General features: G+C 34.3%; 1 protein-coding gene across 5 annotated transcripts in view; it reads right to left on the bottom strand.

Annotated features, from left to right (window-relative positions):
* ERCC8 (ERCC excision repair 8, CSA ubiquitin ligase complex subunit) overlaps positions 1–19,182 on the bottom strand; it is a 68,763-nt gene that overhangs the window by 35,535 nt on the left and 14,046 nt on the right. For 2 of the 5 annotated variants that reach the window (XM_057742921.1, XM_057742929.1), the window contains 3 exons: positions 15,637–15,738; positions 11,381–11,504; positions 1,345–1,426 (listed from right to left, as the gene is read on the bottom strand). In XM_057742921.1, coding sequence (XP_057598904.1) covers positions 1,345–1,426; positions 11,381–11,504; positions 15,637–15,738 — 308 coding nt within the window. Of the gene's footprint in view, positions 1–1,344; positions 1,427–11,380; positions 11,505–15,636; positions 15,739–19,182 lie in introns of those variants that run through there. The other 3 variants (XM_057742938.1, XM_057742948.1, XM_057742957.1) reach the window with 3 other exon arrangements.

Below are 19,182 nucleotides of genomic sequence, written 5' to 3'. Positions count from 1 at the left end.
CAAAAGGAAATAAGAAACTACCATTATGAATCATGACATTTTCACAGTATCCATGCAGAAATATAAAGATGTATGCTAATAACACATTTAAATAGTTTTTAATGTTTATAACTAGAAAAATTATTTTAATTGTAGTTATACTTCAGTACTAAGAGAACTCTATTATTGCATTATTTTTTAACATTTAACTTTGAAATAATTATAGATTCACAGGAAGTTGCAACAATAGTACAAAGAGGCCCTGTGTACCCTTCACCCAGGTTGTCCCAATGGTTGTATGTTAGGTAGCTATAACACAATATCAAAACCAGGAAACGTGTATTGGTACAATGTGTGTATAATTCTATGTTATTTTATTATTCAAATAATTTTATTTTAATAGCTTAGCTTTTCCATGTTAATGATATACTTCCAATCACTAGTAACAGATTCACAGAAACTCTGGACACAGACTGAGTGGACCTCAAAGAGAAGTTAGTGACCAAACTCTACAGATGAAGCAGCTGACTGATGTCTAGAGTTGAGGAGACTCATGCAATGCCACAGAAATAATGATATCACAGGGACCTGATACCTCATACCAGGAAAACATTTTTTCTTTTTCACACATGAAAATTTCTGTTGCAGGTGCTGTCATAAAAACGGACGTTTAATTTGAATCACACATTCTCAGAGAAAAGGAAATGATTTCCTTGTTTTACTGTGTCAAAAAGGAAAAGCAAATTTTGTTCACGTAAAATCTTTGAAACTTCAGTACTTTAAAAGTAACTCTTGGGACTTCCCTGGCAGTACAGTGCTTGAGAATCTGCCTGCCAATGCAGGGGACATGGGTTTGATCCCTGGGCTGGGAAGATCCCACATGCCGCAGAGCAACTAAGCCTGCAAGCCACAACTACTGAAGCCCGTGTGCCAAGAGCCCGTGCTCCACAACAAGAGAAGCCACTGCACTGAGAAGCCCATGTACCGCAACGAAGAGTAGCTCCCACTCGCTGCAACTAGAGAAAGCCTGTGTGCAGGCACAAAGACTCCACGCAGCCAATAAGTAAGTAAGTAAATAAATAAATAAATAAATAAATAAACAAATAAATGTGTTAAAAAAAACGTAACTCTTAAGGGAACAGAAATGTGCTTTCTTAATCTTTGAATCCTAGCCACTTTGAAACCTAGCACAGTGCCTGACGTACAATATCTGTTAAAATGAAAACAAGTAGTAATACACAAGTTTTTTTTTTTTTAAGAATTGTGATCTTCATCTGGGTTAAATTGTTTATATCAAAAACAAACTACATACTAAATGGGAGAAAGCTTTCAATATGTTAAAAAACAAAGAACACATTTACAAACCTGCTACCAAACAGTGCTTGGTGGCAACTGGAGACATGTGATGACTATAAACTGTTTCTTCAAAATTAAATACATCTGCAGTCTGATAATCAAAAGACATTTAAAATAAGTGTAAGTTCTAATTATAATCACAAAAGCAATACATTTTCTATTTACTTATTTTCACACTGTCAGCAATTTTTAAATTGACTGTTAGCAATTTATGTATGTTTCTCTAATAAATCCCAGAGATTAAGACAAGACAACCACCTGGTTCACCATCTTCCTTTCCGGTCCATTCTGGGGGACTTCAGCATCTACACAGATGATCTAGCCAGTACCCTGCCTCTCTGTTCCACATAACCTCAGCTACCACACCTAGCACACTCTCACCACCTAGAACTGCTCCTCCTTTGAAATCACATATTTCAGTTATATATGACCAAATTTTATATCATTTCAGCTCCTCCCAACTACCTCCAAGATACCCAAATAAAGCCCAGAAATCCTATCAGTTCCTCCTGTCTTCACTTCTTTTCCTTCTTCAGCTTGGATTCCAAGGCTCAATATTTCAGCTGCCAACATCTTCAACTCCTTTGTCGTTATCATCACACTTGTCAAGACCTCAACCCTGGATGACTCCAAATGTTTGCCTTCTGTGTACCTATATCCAGGTTTAACTACACCAGAGGTCAGCAAACTTCTTCCGTAAAGAGTCAGATTGTAAATATTTTAGACTTTGAGAACCAACTACCCATTTCTGTCACTGTAGCATCCAAGTGGCCATAGACAATAAATGAGCATGTCTGTGTTAGAATAACCCTTTTTTTTTTTTTTTACAAAAAGAGTCCGTGAGAAGCCTTGGCCCAGAGCCTAGACTTGGTCCATGGGCCACAGTTAGCCAACCTCTGCCCTATCCAGGTGAAGAAAATCTTATAATAGAGAAGACTAGTATCACTATAAAAGATCATTCATTTCAACTGGGCTTTAGTATTGACTGCCAGTCCTACAATATCACTAGCATTGTCTACAATATTTGCAGCTATTTCAAACCTCCACTCTCCACAAACATTGCCACTTCATTACTAGAGGTGATCTGATCTTTCATTCCCCCCCCCAAAAAAATAGAAGCCATTCAAAGAGAATTCCCTTAATGTCTTACCAACAAACTTACAAATGCATTTGCTTCCACTTATCATTTTTCCTTTTCCATTCCTGTTATCATGAAAAAAAAAGGGATCCTTCCTCATTTTTAAATTAATTTCCCCACCTGTGTTCAGATCACTTTCAGTTCTGTCAGAAATCTCACCCTATACATTATTGCCTCTATCTCCCAAGTATGTATAACCTCTCCCTCCCTACTGGCTCATTCCCAACAGCACTAAAAAATGTTCAAGTCTCTTTCATTATAACAGCACTCCCCTCCCCAAAAAACAAAATCCTTTTCACCCAAATTTCTCCTTATTAATCTTCGCCCTTCCCCTTTAAATCCAAAATTTGGCTGTCTCTAATTTCTTATCTCTTATGTATTACTCAACTCATTGCAAACTTATTTTTATCCCCGCTACTCCTATTCTCACCACCCTGCCAATACCACTAACCTCCTATCACCAAATGTAGTCTTTATCTTACCTAATCTGTCAGCAGCATTCAACACAGCTGACTACTCTACCTTCCTTAAAACAATCTCTTCCACTGGCTTCCATTACATCACATACTCTGGATTTTTCTATTACTCTTTCTGTCTAGGCCTTTTCATTGTCTTCTGCAGGCTTTGTTGTTCCTTCTCCTATCCTATCAGTCTTTGTCTTCCTCAAGGTTTTGATCTATGCACTCCTATCTTCAACTGCCACCTATACCCTAGTGACTCACAAATCTATATTCTCAGTTTAGACCTCACTCCTGAATTCCACATATGTAATAGCTCAAATCCTGGATTATCTCCACTTGGCTCTTCACCTTAAAGTTCAATAGAGAAGATTCTAGAGAAGACATTCCTCTAAGCCATATCATATGTTCAAGCTATTAAAACATGCTCATAGAAAACTGAGATGAAGTAAAGGTATGATAAGTACAAAATATATACATTAATAGGAAAAACTAATGATGGGGAGTAGAGGATGGAGAAAAGGACAGTACCTTGCCTTCCTTATCTTTCTCTATACCTAGCAGATACACAATTGTTTCTTATTGAATGTTTTCAAATTTATTATCAATAAAATGCTGTCATACCTTTATTTCAGGTAGAATTATGAACTCATGGAATACTGTTCTGAGTTAGCAAAACATTTATGTTTTAAAGAAAATTTAAATTCAAGATGTCAGAGTTTTAATAGAAGTCAATGTTAAGAAAATGCAAATGTATGGCTTACTAATTTTTAATTAATTACATTTAAAATTTTAATTAAAATCTGTATTTTTAAGTGAAGTGTAACAAACATAAAAAAAGTACACAAAAATCATAAGTGTACAGCTCAATTTTCACAAAGTGAATTTTTACAAAGTAACGACGACTTGTATTAAAAAACAGAACATTACAAATACCCCAGAAGGCTCCACAGAACCCCCTTAGAAATCTCACCAAGAAAGATAATCACCATACAGACCTCTATCATCATTAGATTAGTTTTGTCTATTTCTGAACCTCCTATAAAGGGAATTATATATTAGGCACTCTTCAGCGTTTGGTTATTTTGTCTAATATTATGTTAAGATTCATACATTTTGTTAACATAGAAGTGTTCCCTTGTGATTGCAGGAGTACTCTGATGTAAAATTTGCCAGACTCTATTTGGCTGTTAATGGACATTTCAGTTGTTTGCAGTTATTGGTTATCATCAGCAGTGCTGCTATGAACATTCTTATAAAAATCTTTTAGTACACATATGCATGCATTTATATACACAAAAGTGTAGCTGCTGGGTCACAGGATATGCACATATTTGGCTTCAGTCAATGCCAAATATCTGTATCAATCTGTGATCTCATCAACAACATATGTACTTGTTATCATCAACCTCTAAGTCTGGCCATTTTGGAAAATACAGAGAGGTATCCTCGTTATGTATTTAAATAACACATCCAGGTGCACAATTAATAAAGTTGAACACTTTTATTTATTGGCTATCTGGATATCCTCTTTCTTGAAGTGCCTATTCAAGTGTTTTGGCTATTTTTCTTTTTTCTTTTTCTTTTGGCTATTTTTCTATAGGAGTTTTTAATTTTTGTTGATTATATAATCTGCATATCAGTCCTTTTAAAAACATATGCATACGTCACATATACCATCTCTCATTCCATGGGTTACCTTTATACTTTTGTAATAGTGTTTTTTGATAACTAAAGATTCCTAATTATAATGTAGCTCAATTTATCAATCTCTGCCTTTAAGCCACACATTTTACTTTTTTATCTTTAAGCTTTATCATTTCATCTTTCACATTTATACTTGTAATCCACCTGAAATTGACTTTTGTGTCTGTGTGAGGTAAGGGTCAAGACCAGTTTTTTAATATGGATACCTACTTCATCCAGCACCATTCATGAAAAAGGTTATCTTTTCCCCAATTCACTGCAGGGTTACTTTTATCATAAACCAAATGATTATACAGCTATGGGTTTGTTTCTTGATTCTCTATCCTGTTCCCCTGTGTGTGTCTGTGTTCACCTGTACCAATATCACACTGCCTTAATGAGTGTAATTAATTTGCAGGAAGTCTTGGTTACATGTAGCAAAGTCCTCAAACTTCATTCTTCTTCAAGAGTGTCTTGTCCCTCTGCATTTACATATATACGTTAGAATTACCTAGTCAGTTCCCACAAAAGAATTCTGCAAAGATTTTGATCAGAAATGCATTGATTCTACAGATCATATTGGGTTGAATCATTATCTTTATAATATTGAGCCTTCTAATTCTTTTCTTTTTCTTTTCAGAACTGAGGTATAGCTGATATACAATAACAAAGTGATTGACAATTTTTAAAAGTTATATTCCATTTGTGGTTATAAAACATTGGCTACATTCCCTGTGTTGTAATATATATCCTTGTACCTCTTTTTTTATACATAGTAGTTTGTACCTCTTAATCCCCTATGCCTAGCTTGCCCCTTCCTCTTTTCCTCTCCCCACTGTGGTAACCATTAGTCTGTTCTCTATAACTGTGAGTCTGTTTCTTTTTTGTTATATTCACTAGCTTGTTGTACTTTTTACATTCCACATATAAGTGATATCATACAGTATTTGTCTTTCTCTGTATGACTTATTTCACTTAGTATAATACCTCCACATCCATGCATATTGATGCAAATGGCAAAATTTCATTCTTTTCTATGACTGAGTAGTAGTTCATTGTATATATATATATATACCACATCTTTATCCATTCATCTGTTGATGGGCACTTGGGTTGCTTCCATATCTAGACAATTAAAAATAATGCTGCTATGAACGCTGGGATACAAGTATCATTCTGAATTAGTGCTTTTGTTTTTTTCAGATACATACCCAGGAGTAGAATTGCTGGGTCACATGGTAGTTCTATTTTCAGTTTTTTGAGAAAACTGCATAATGTTTTCCTTAGTGGCTGTACCAATTAACATTCTCACCAACAGCATCTGAAGGTTCTCTTTTCTCCACATCCTCCTCAACATTTATTATTTGTGGTCTTTTTGATGATAACCATTCTAGCAGGTGTGAGGTGATATCTTGTTGTGGTTTTAATTTGCATTTCTCTGATGACTAATGATATTGAGCATCTTTTCATGTGCCTGTTGGCCATCTGTATGTCTCCTTTGGAAAAATGTCTATTCAAGTCTTCTACCCATCTTTTAATTAGGCTTGTTTTTTTTGATGTTCAGGTGTATGAATTGTTTACATATTTTTGATATTAACCCCTTATCAGTCATATCATTTGCAAATATTTTCTCCCATTCTGTAGTTTGTCTTTTTGTTTTGTTTATGGTTTCCTTTGCTGTGCAAAAGCTTTAAGTTTAATTAAGTCCCATTTGCTTATAATTGCTCTTATTGCTTTGCTTTAGGAGATAGACCCACAAAAAAAATTGGTATGATTTATGTCAAAGAATGTTCTGCCTATGCTTTCTTTTAGTTTTATGGTTTCCAGCCTTACATTAAGGTCTTTAATCCATTTTGAGTTTATTTTTGTATATGGTGTTAGAGAATGTTTTAATTTCATTCCTTTACGTGTGGCTGTCCAGTTCTTCCAGCACCAGTTACTGAAGAGACTGTCTTTTCTTTTCTTTTTTTCTTTTTGGCCACACTGTGGGGCCTGTGGGATCTTAGTTCCCTGATCAGGGATTGAACCCAGGCCTTAGGCAGTGAGAGTGTGGAGTCCCACTCACTGGATCACTACGGAATTGTTGAGACTGTCTTTTCTGTACTGTATACTCTTGCCTCCTTTGTCATAGATTAATTGACCACAAATGCATAGGTTTATTTCTGGGCTCTCTATTCTGTGCCACTGATCTATGTATCTGTTCTTGTGCCAGTGTCATACTGTTTGATTACAGTAGCTCTGTAGTATACTCTGAAGTCAGGAAGTGTGATTCGTCCAGTTCTTTCTGAAGATTGTTTCAGCTATTCAGGGTCTTTTGTGTTTCCATACAAATTTTAAATTACTTTTTCTAGTTCTGTGAAAAATCCCTTGGTATTTTGACAGGGATTGCAATGAATCTGTAGATTGCTTTTGGTTGTATGGTCATTTTAACAATGTTAATTCTTCCAATCCATGAACACAGCATATCTTTCCATCTGTTTGTTTCTCCTTCAATTTCTTTCATCAGTGTCTTACAGTTTTCTGAGTACAGGTCTTTTACTTAAGTAGGTTTATTCCCAGGTATTTTAATTTTTGATGTAATTATAAATGGAATTGTTCCTTAAGTACTCTTTCTGAAAGTTCATTGTTAGTGTAACAGAAATGCAACAGGCTTCTGTATAAATTTTGTTTTCAGCAATTTTAATGAGTTCATTGAAGAGCTCTAGTAGTTTCCTGGTGGTGTCTTTAGAATTTTCTATGTATAGTATCATGTCATCTGCAAACAGTGACAGTTTTACTCCTTCTTTTCCAATTTGGATTCTTTTTCTTTCTTTTTCTTCTCTGATTGCCATGGCTAGGATTTCCAAAACTATGTTGAATAAAAGTGGTGAGAGTATGAATGTGACATATCCCACCATTTATTTAGGTCTTAAATTCTCTCAGTAATATCCTGTAGTTTTCTATGTAGTGTTGAGTGGTCTTCCACATTTTTCAATTTCTTACCAGGTATACAATGACTTATGCTTCAATTATAAACTACATTACTTTTGAAATTTCATTTTATAATTCTTTGTTCCTGGAATTCAGATACAGAATTTAGCAAAAGTTAGCAATTCTGCTAAATTTTTTTATATTGTAATCTGGCTAAGTTTCTTTCGGATTTTCTATGTTTGTAATCATGTAATCTGTAAATGCCAGTTTAAGGAATTTCCTTTCTATTCCTACTATGTTAGGAATTTTTTAAAAAAATCACGAATGGGTATTGACTTTTATTAAGAAGTGTTAATTATTTTCCTCAATAAACTGGGTATTGAGGAATGTACCTCAACATAACAAAGGCCACATATGACAAGCCCATAGCTAACATCATAATCAACAGTTAAAAGCTGAAAGCTTTTTCTCTAAGATCAGAGAGAAGACAGGTATGCCCACCCTTGCCACTTTTATTCAACATAGTACTGGATGTCCTGAGCACCTAATTGCTAGAGCAATTAAGCAAGAAAAAACAGTAACAGGCATCCAGACTGGAATGGAAAAAGTAAAACTGTCTCTATCTGCAGATGATATGATATTATACATAGAAAATCTTAAAGACTTCACCAAAAAACTGTTAGAATAAACAAATTTAGTAAATTTGCAGGATTCAAAACAAAAAAAAATCAGTTGCATTTCTATACACTAATAATGAACTATCAGAAAGAGGAATTAAGAAAATAATCCCATTTACAACTGCAGCATAAAGAATAAAATATCTAGAAGTAAATTTAACTAGGGAGGTAAAAGGTGTACACTGAAAACTATAGGACACTGATGAAAGAAACTGAAGACACAAATAAATGAAAAGATATTCCATACCCTCGGATGGAAAGAATTAACAGTGTTAAAATATCCATAGCACTCAAAGCAATCTACAAATTCAATGCAATCCTTACCAAATTCTCAATAGCATTTTTCATAGAAATAGGAAAGAATAATTCTAAAATTTGTACACAACCACAAAAGACCCTGAATTGCTAAAACAATCTTGAGAATGAAGAACAAAGCTGGAGGCATCACACTTACTGATTTCAGACTATACAGCAGTCCCCTATTATCTGTATTTCACTTTCCTTGGTGTTAGTTACCTGAGGTCAACTGTGGTCTGAAAATATTAAATGGAAAATTTCAAAAGTAAACAACTCATAAGTTTTAAAAAACACACTATTCTGAGGAGCATGATGAAATCTTGCTTGTCCGACCTGGATGTGAATCATCCCTTTGTTCTGTGTATCCATACTCTATATGCTACCTACATATTAGTATAGGAAAAAATACAGCATATACAGGGTTTCAGGTACGCACTAGGGGTCTTGGAATGTATGCCACATGGATAAGGGGGGACTACCATATTACAAAGCTATAGTAATCAAAACAGTATGTTACTGGCATAAAACCAGACATACAGATCAATGGACCAGAAAAGACAGTCCAGAAACAAAGCCAGGCGTATACGGTCAATTAATTTATGACAAAGGAACTAAGAATATACAATGGGGAAAGGACAGTCTCTTCAATAAATGGTGTTGGGAAAACTGAACAACCACATGCAAAAGAATGAAACTGTACCGTTATCATACACCATACACATAAATTAACTCAAAATGGACTAAAGACTTGAACGTAAAACCTGAAACCATAACACTCTTAAAAGAAAACATTGACAGTGGTTTTGGTGAAGACTGTTTGGATTTGATATCAAAAACATAGGCAACAAAAGCAAAAACAAACAAATAGAACCACAGCGAATTAAAAACCTTTTGCACAGCAAAGGAAAACATCAACAGTATGAAAAGGCAACCTAAAGAATGGGAGAAAATATTTGAAAATCATGTATTTGATAAAGGGTCAATGTCCAAAACATATAAAGAACATATAACTCAAGAGCAAAAACCCTAAACAATCTGAATAAAAAATGGGCAGAGGACATGAATAGACATTTTCCCAGATATACAAATGGCCAAAAGGAACACGAAAAGGTGTTCAACATCACTAATCATCAGGAAAATTCAAATCAGAACCACGAGATATCACCTCACATCTGTTAGAATGTCTATTATTAAAAAGACAAGAGATAAGTGTTGGTGAGGATATGGAGAAAAGGAAACCCTTGTGACTGTTAGTGGGAATGTAAACTCGTGCAGCCATTATGAAAAACAATAGGGAGGTTTCTCAAAAAAATTAAAAATAGAACCATATGATCCAGCAATCCCACTTCCAGGTTTATATCCAAAGGAAATGAAATTACTGTCTCAAAGAAATAGCTGCACCCTCATGTTTTTTGCAGCATTATTTATAATAGCCAAGGCATGGAAACAACCTAAATATTTATCAAAGTATAAAGGGATAAAGAAGATATCACACACACACACACACACACACACACACACACACATGCATGCATGCATGCGCCACACAGAGGAATATTATTCAGCCATGAGAAAGAATGAAATCCTGCCATTTGTGATAACATGGATAGACTTTGAGGGCATTATACAAAGTGAAGGAAGTCAGAGAGAGAAGGACAGATACTGTATAATATCACTTACACGTGGAATCTAAAAAAGCCAAACTGATAGAAACAGTGAATAAAAATGGTGATTACCAAGGCTGGGGGGGTGGAAGAAATGGAAAGATATTGGTCAAAGAGTATAAACTTCCAGTTATAAGATGAATAAGAGAAGGGAGAGGTTTCATAGGGAAGAGGACCTGAAGCAGGGAACACAACACTTAAGATGTGTTCAGAAGGCAAAAGGAGAATCAATTTAATGGCAGTATATCATCTAGGTTGAAATTTAATGGCAGTATATTATCTAGGTTGAAATGAGGTAGAAGCTAAGATTGAGAAAGTAGGAAGTAAGGTTATGGAGAACTTAGAATGCCATGCTGAATTTAGACAATGGAGTCACTAGTGGATTTGTGTTGAGACAGGATTAACTTCTTGTCTGATTAATTCTGGGGTAGAACTTACTGGAAATGTGGGAAGAAAAATAATGTAGAGAAACCAATTAGGAATTTTTAGTAGTAGTCTAGATGTACAGTGATGGTGAGGGAAATAGAAAAGAGAAATCTGAGAGTCTGAAGGAAGAATTGCTAGGATTGGAGGGCTAAATGGATGTGAGAAGCCATCATGCTCACTTCAGTTTGGAACATATTAAGTTTGAGAAGATGACACTACATTTAAGTAAGAGAGGTTCTAAAGACAGGTAGAGACATAGGGGACTAGAGTCAGGGAAAAAACTGGCATGAGAAAAATATAAATTTGATCAAATATCACAAAACCTATTATCTACTGTCTACATTTACTAAGTTATAATATTAATAACTTTCTTTTCCTTTAAGTCTTTAGGTCAATAGGAGATATTTTCTTCCCTACACCACTAGAACATAGTAGTTTTTGAATAACAAGGTAAAAAATAATAATAGCTAATGATTTTTGAGGACTTGCTATATGCTAGGCACTGTTCCAGGTACTTCACATATATCGACCCATTTAATCCTTACAGCCATTCCAGAAGGTACGTTACCCCCTTTACAGATAAATACAGAGAGGTTCAGACCAATATCATATAGTCGGTCAGCAGCAGAACCAAGATATGAACTCAAGCAGTCTAGCTCTCCTTAACCACTATACTAATTTCACATCTAACATACATGACCTCTTAGCAAATAATCACACTAAAATGGTTTAGGACTAAATTCTCCTTCATCGTACAAAGCAACTTGGAAAAGTTTTTAATGTACTTACTTGTAATGTATTTGTATCCCATACTTTCAGAGTTTTATCAAATGAGCTTGATGTGAACATGCCAGTGTCATGAGGATACCACTGTACAGTCTCCACACTATATTTGTGAACATCAGGATGGCTTCTACAAAACAGCAATCAAAATTTACAGATAACTGATTTGAGTTTCAAAACCGATACTATATTAACAAGTAGCAGTCTCAGGAAGGACAATATGAATGGCCAAACCTAAATCACATGCCATATCTTAGCTGTCTAGAGAAAGAGAATATCTAGGCATTTCTAGTTTTAGGCTTTCAGTGTGATGTGGAGGCCGGCTTCCTACTAAGGCTCACAAAAATGAGAGACTTCCTATTTCAGTACTATAGGCTGGAGGGATCAGCCAGCAATATCGGACCACTTCATGCTGACAGTGGTTTTTCCTTACTGGAAGAGATACACATTCTGGTTTTGGATTTGCTTTTCCTGACCATCATTTTATCAGCACTATCATTCTTAGAATTGTTGCCTCACATACCTCCATGGTGTCCCACACAGTACTGCTTCTGATTAAGAACCTTACTTCTACAACAAAAGAATGCAACTGGTAGATGCCCATGGGATTCACTACTTTTATGTAACCCATCACTTACAGAAGCATGATCTGTTGAAGACTCAGTTATGGCATCAGTTACAAGATACCACCTTGTGATGATGACGTGCTATCCTGAAGGATGCAGCATAGGTTCTGAAACAGTGATCAACATGATATGTGTCCTTTACTAAATCTTAATTCAAAGACACTGGCTGTTTAAGAACACTTAAGAGACAATGGTGGGACATTTGAACACCAACTGTATACTTAATATCAGGATACTGTATGTGTGAGATAGGGGTAGTGGGATTATGCCTATAGAACATCTTTTCTCTTTTAGAGATATAAATAATTATGAATGACTCCACCATAAAATGGAATGAAACTGGGACATTTGTAGAGACATGGATGGACCCAGAGACTGTCATACAGAGTGAAGTGAGTCAGAAAGAGAAAAACAAGTATCGTATATTAACACATATATGCAGAATATAGAAGAATGGTACAAATCAAACAGTTTGCAAGGCAGAAATAGAGACACAGATGTACAGAACAAACATATGGACACCAAGTGGGGAAAGCGGAGTGGGGGGTGGGGGTGTTGGGGTGGGATGAATTGGGAGATTGGGATTGCCATATATACATGACTAATAAGAAAAAAAATATCAAATTGTACACTTTAAATATATGCAGTTTATTGTATGTCAATTGTATCTTAATAAAAGTTCTAAAAAAAAACAAAAAAAAGAAATAAATAATTATGAATGAAATGATATCTTTCTGAGGTGTGCTTCGAAATAATCCTCAGAGTAGGTGGGTGGGTTGGGGTAAAGATGAAATAAGACTGGTTATGACTGATAGCTGTTGAAGCTGGGTGATGGGTACATAGTTCATTATACTACTCTCTATTTTTGGGTATGTTAGAAATTTTCCAAAATAAGGTAAACAAAAGTAAATAAAAGAATACTGCAACCCTAATGGTCCTAATGCTGATAGGACCATCATGAGTTCTGATTCCTTAAGGTGAAAGTTTGGATCACAATACAGAATAAAGGGCTTTGAACACACGTGGTGCTACCTGAAGACCTCAAGCTGGCCTTGAGACAGCTGCAAAAAAGGACTGCAGTACCTATTTATATTTCCTTACTATGTTATGTATATATTTATATATTTTAACTAATTTCCTCTTTCTTTACTCTCTTTTACCTCCATTATTTTATATAGGTTAACTATACAATTGAGCCCACAGGTTGCATAATCCTGATGTAAGATCATGTTAAACTAGTGGAAAAACAGACATTTTCCTGAACTGGAGATGGATGTGGTAACTAAACAGACTTAGGATGGTAGCTTTTTGGGGAAGGGGATAGTTACATTTTTTGGTCAAATAATGGATACGTGCATTAGGTTAGGCTGAATTTTTTTTTTTTTTTTAAAGGAAGGTAGGTATGGGAAGAAAGGTATATACTGATATTGGATAGCCAAATGGGTGGATTGTAGTGGACATGTGCCCTTTTCTTGGCTGAACATTCAAACTCTTCCTTTTGGGCAGAAACTCCCTTTGTTTTGTTGAGAGGCAGGGCATTGCCTCTTGTGACAGAAAGCAAGGGACTCCAGATATTCTTTCCCTTGCCCTTGGCAGCGGGGGCATGAACATGTGTCCTGGGCTTCATCAATCCTGCCTGGGACTCTCAAACTCCAGCTGGTAATGCAAACCAGGGATTGTTAGCAATTATTCATAGCTGTGGAGCTGAGAGTCTGTGTTGGCGACATGTGGCAGTACCCAAACTAGATTGTTCCTATGGTGTGACTTTGTGTTCTCTTATCCTAGTTTCTCTTGCTTTCTGCTTATTTGATTCTCCCACCTTCCTGCCATTATGTGAGATATTAAATATCTTCCCGATAAATTTCTGCTTAAGATAAACAGAATTGATTTCTATTTGTTCCTAAGAATCTACAGAGATTTTCCAGTTTTAAATAAATCTTTAATGTAGTGATCACAAATAAAAGCTCATTTATATTTTAGATTTTAAAATAGAACAAAATATTATATTATTCTCCTACTATGTATCATCTGTCATTCTCACTCACATTTAATAACAATTTGGGTACAGGAATCTTTTTGGCGCTCAAGAACAAACACATTAAGTAAAGCAAAAATAAATATCAGGAAATAGTCTAAGCCACATTAACTTAGTAACAATTTCTATTAAAATTATTTTTTAAAGTTAGATTATAAATTCTTTGGATATAAAATGCTACTTTAATTCATTTTGTAAAGATGCTTACTATATGCCCATTTACAAAGTCATGGTTTTGAAGATAAGAGTTTGAATCTAAGAAGTCATAATAAAGTAAGATTGATGTTCTAAGCATTTATTTGACTTTACACACCAGAAAAGCAAATCACAGCCATTCATGGAATAATATTATATAGCATGTGGTATATATAAAAATATTATTTTAACAATGTTAAAATGATAGCTCAGATAAAATAAGGATGAATTAAACTAATTAATGGCTGTCTTACACTTTAGAATTTAGATTTGTTTGTTTGTTTGGTGGGAGTGGAGAGAGAGTATAAAATGGTATAAGCCTCTTAGGAACCAAGTTCCAGAGTACTTGATGTGGTATCTTGTTTTGTACCAAGTGTACCTATATAATTATATTGCTTCCCATTTATATAGTGGTTTTATAATTTTTACTGTGCTTTTTAAAATATAATATTTCATTTAAGTCTCATAGAAAACTTACAAGAATAACAGGGCAAGTATAATTATCTCTAAGACAAAATAATTTTGGCAGAGGCTCAGAGAAATAGTTCCCTCAAATCTGTATTTCCAAAGTGAAGCACAAGAGCCAAGAAACAATCGTAAATCTCACAAATACTCCACGAACTTATGCATCTACCTAGTGCTTTGGGAACAGCTTTAATACAGAGTGGTTGCTGATATGAATGTTCATGAAGCTTTCCTCTTGAAAACATTTTTTTAACACCTAATTCTCTGTTAATTCGAGATCTGATCAAAATCAGATCAAATACAGGAGATGAGAAAGAACTAAGTAATGATTATGAACAAATTAAAAGAAAATCACAAAATGCTTTATTAAAAACTTAAAAATAATTCTCACAAGACTGGAAAGCCAGTAAATAGTCAAAAAATTCAAGACAAAGAGAAGTATGTTAAGTTAGGCAGCTTTGAGTAAGTAGAGAGGTAAAAGAGGAGTGAGTGTATATGCGTGTGTGTGTGAGGGACTGCCAGTACCTTTATGGCTTCTAGCTATTAATCTTTCTGTTCTATTAATAATGGTTGAAAAATCTAATTTGTGTTTATATTTAGCTGGAAAGACTCAAATGAATCTTATGCTAAGTAGTTAAAAACTACAATTAGTTACTGAGGTGTACTATGTAGGTGGGGACCAAAAAGAACATAATCATAAGTTTTAAAATAAAGTCCTTTTGAAAACTGATATCCAAGTTGTTTTGGAGAAGTCATGTGTTAAAAACAGCTATACCCAAATTTCAGTTATTATTTGCAAAAAAATGTCAAGGGAGAGCCATGTAAATGTATCATTTGAACAATTTGCTTGAGACATTCATACGACTATTTTCATGTTTTGCATTTGATGCGAAAAATACTCAAATGTATATAAATTCATGAATTACATTTTTAATACACACCTGCCAACGGAACACACTGCTTTACATGTGTAATAAGGTTGTCTGCTGGAGTTCTCAAGATCATAAAGCACAATCACACCATCTGAACCACCTGATAACATGCTAATAATAAAAAAGTTCACATTAATTTATCATTTTATATAGTTCATTTATTTATGAGTACATATTTCTGAAAATTACTGACCTACAAACACTCAAATTTATTATGCCAATAAATACAGAGTAAATCTTCATTAGTATAGATTGCAATAAACTGAAATTTTGAATCTAATATTTGTGGAAGAATGAATATAGAAAGACTCAATCTGTGATCAGTTAAAATTTACCTTCATGATTACAAAAAGAAAGGACAGTAGAAACAAGATGGCAAAAGATACTCCTTATTTAAGAAACTGAAATATTACAGTCATTTTAAATGTCCTAATTATAATTGTGCTAAATGAAATTGGAATCAGACAGGCCAGTTTTTACTGATGCTAACTATCTGACCCTGGGCAAATTACTTCACCTAAGCTTTTTCATTTGTGAAAAGTGGGACATTTTCACCTAAACCGTAAAGTTGATATAAAAATAAGTCATATGCAAAGCGTTTTTATACTGTCTGGCAAAAAATAGGGAATTGATAAGTGTTAGATTTCTTCCCTCCATTATGAACATATTTATTCAACTCATTCAACTCTGAGCTTTTGCAATATGCTAGGCATTATGTTAATACCTGTGAACAAGACAGGCATGATTCCTGATTCCCCAGTTTACAATCTAGTAGGGAAGACACAAAGATCTATGAATTTAACCTGTATCTCTATATATGCAAATATTTATGAATCTATATAAAGTACTGCTGTTTGTTAATATCGCTCACCATCAATTCTGGTACTATCTCTATTCATTCTTGTTTTCTGATTTTATACTCAGGTAGATTCTTAAGAAAGGGCTAATGAGAATATTCCCTGAATTCTTGTATGTTACTAACAATTAGCCCTTTTGCACCTGAAAATCAGTCTGGTTGGACATAAAATCCTTGACTCATGTTTTATTTCCTTGAAAATCTTAATAAGAAACTTCATTTCTTTGAGCATAAAGCTCAAAATCAAATTCTGGTTATGATATGATTTTCTTTCCCTTATATGTAGTTTCAGATTTTATTTATTCTAGGAATGTTTCCTTGGATTATCATTTTAATCTTTATTCCATTCTCTTCCTTCAGGTTTCTTCTCTAGAAACTCCTATTATATGTATGTTGTATCTTCTATGCCTGTCTTCTACATACATCTGTATCTCCTGAATACTTTTCCTTTCTCCATTTCTTTTTGATTTTTAAATGTTTCCTCTTGTATTTATTTGCTTTTATTTCTAAGGTATTACCTCTTGTATCTATTTGCTTGTGTTCCTTATGCTTTAGTTTTCATTTCTGAAACTTTTTTCCTAATTTTTCTTGAGTTTGATCATCTCATTTCTCAGTTTTTCTAATTCCAACTTACTTTAGTCTTTCATACACTGTATCTTTTAAAAGTGGCTTTTAGCTAGTTTTAAAATATTAGGTCAGAGTTCTCATCTATTTTGTGGGCGTATCTTTCTGGCACAACTACGTTGTCTATAGGAACATATTCTATTTAATCTCTGTTCTTAAAATACTTTTGTATGGGCTTTGATCTTAATCCTATTCTTTTGCTCATTTTTATGTAAAATTAATTTTCTTAAACTTTTTTTTTAAACTTTTTTTTTTAATATGGACCATTTTTAAAGTTTCCGTTGAATTCATTACAATATTGCCTCTGTTTCATGTTTTGGTCCCTTGGCCCTGAGGCATGTGGGGTCCTAGCTCCCTGACCAGGGATCAAGCCCACACTACCCCCCATCCCCACCCTGGCACTGGAAGGGGAAGTCCTAACTACTGGACTGCCAGGGAAGTCCCAATTTTCTTAAATTTTTAAAAGGGAGGCTTAGTTTATAACAATATTTACAATTTATATCTCTAGAACATTCTCCTCTTCTTTTTTAAATAAGATGTTCAAAATGTGGCAGCTAACTTTCAGATATTTCCTAGTTCTATTCACCTCCTCAATTTTTTCTGACCCATCTTTTTCCTTGTTTCTGTTGTCCATGTGCAGCTCACTTTGGCTTCTATTCCAAACAGTTTCTTCTTAATGTAGGGTCCTGTCCATTAGGGCATCTTCAGTTGATTAGCTGAAGAGATATAGGGCCTAAATTACTCCAACCCCTTCAGATCTTACTGTAAACCCTTGAAAAACTAGAGTACACAACCCTTTCCCAGTTTCAGCAGTTGTAGTCAAACTGGCTTTCAGCTGTTTTAGTCAAATTGGCTTGGTAAGCTTTCAACTAACTGTCAGTTATTTTGAAGTTATCAGGTCTAGGAGATGCCCCACTGGTTTTTACTGTCTTCTCTGGTATAGATGCTGATACCACACAGACTTGTAGTTATCAATGTTTTGCTCCCATTCACCCTTATTTTGTAGTTTGTGGGGATATTTGATCACTTATATTTGTTATAAGTGTTGAACATAGGTTTTTTATTTTTGCCATCTTTAGTTTCTTTGCTATTTATAGTGCAACATAAGGAGCTTGTGCTAGAAATGAACACAATTCTTTCTTCCCTAAGAAAGTCTCATCTAAAAAAAAAAATGTAGCTCATCTAAACTGTGCTTGCTGATTTAGTAGATTTACATTCTGGTACAAATGCCTTATCTTGTTGTGAACCAGTTACAAAGGATTCGTGAACTAGCAGCATGTCCAAGAAGCACTGATTTATAGATTTGTTTTAAGAAAAACACAAAATCAATTTGTAGAACAATTAGGTTAATTTAAAAGTATTTCTTCAAAGTTCTTCGGTCAAATAGTTCTAAATCTGATTGATGATGGGGCAGTAAAGAAAGATGGCAAGTAATGCTATGCTGTAGGTTTTTTTTTTTTAATATTCAGTGTTAGCTTCATTACAGAATTTTGTGGTTCAGTTACTCTAATTGTATATACAGAGAAATCTTTGTAAATTTTTAACAACTACAGCTTTTATTTTGGTTGATAAAATGCTGCAGCTTGTTTAGACACAGTTGTGAGTTACACGTGTACCATAAAAATTCCAAAAACATTTTGCTCCATATTTGAACTTTGTGAAATACTGTTTTTTTACCACGGCACCTCATGTGCTATCAATGCAAAACCAAACAATTGTTTTCAAAACTTAACTTTTAAACTTCATTTAAATTGTACTGACAATAATGTCAGATGTTTCATCTTTGCTAGAATGACTTCCAAAAGCTTTCCTTTGATTACATGAATTGGGTGAAAAAATTGAACATTACTGTAATTAACTGACTTTGTAGCTGAAGTATCTGATGGAAATGGTGTTACTTAACTGTACAGTTATTATCTTGCTAATAAAGTGAACATGGTAAAAGACAGGACTTCATATTTTTATATGGATAAGTAAACTCAGTACTAAAGATGCATGAAATTAACTCAGAAGAATTTAGAAGACATAAAATAAAACTCAAGCTTCACAGGATGATACACAAATGTACTTTATGT

Source organism: Hippopotamus amphibius, chromosome 1 (genome assembly GCF_030028045.1).
Source record: "Hippopotamus amphibius kiboko isolate mHipAmp2 chromosome 1, mHipAmp2.hap2, whole genome shotgun sequence".
In the NCBI taxonomy this organism is placed as follows: Eukaryota; Metazoa; Chordata; class Mammalia; order Artiodactyla; family Hippopotamidae; genus Hippopotamus; species Hippopotamus amphibius.
Note: the sequence above shows the minus strand (reverse complement) of the source record. Positions and strands in the feature narration are given on the sequence as shown.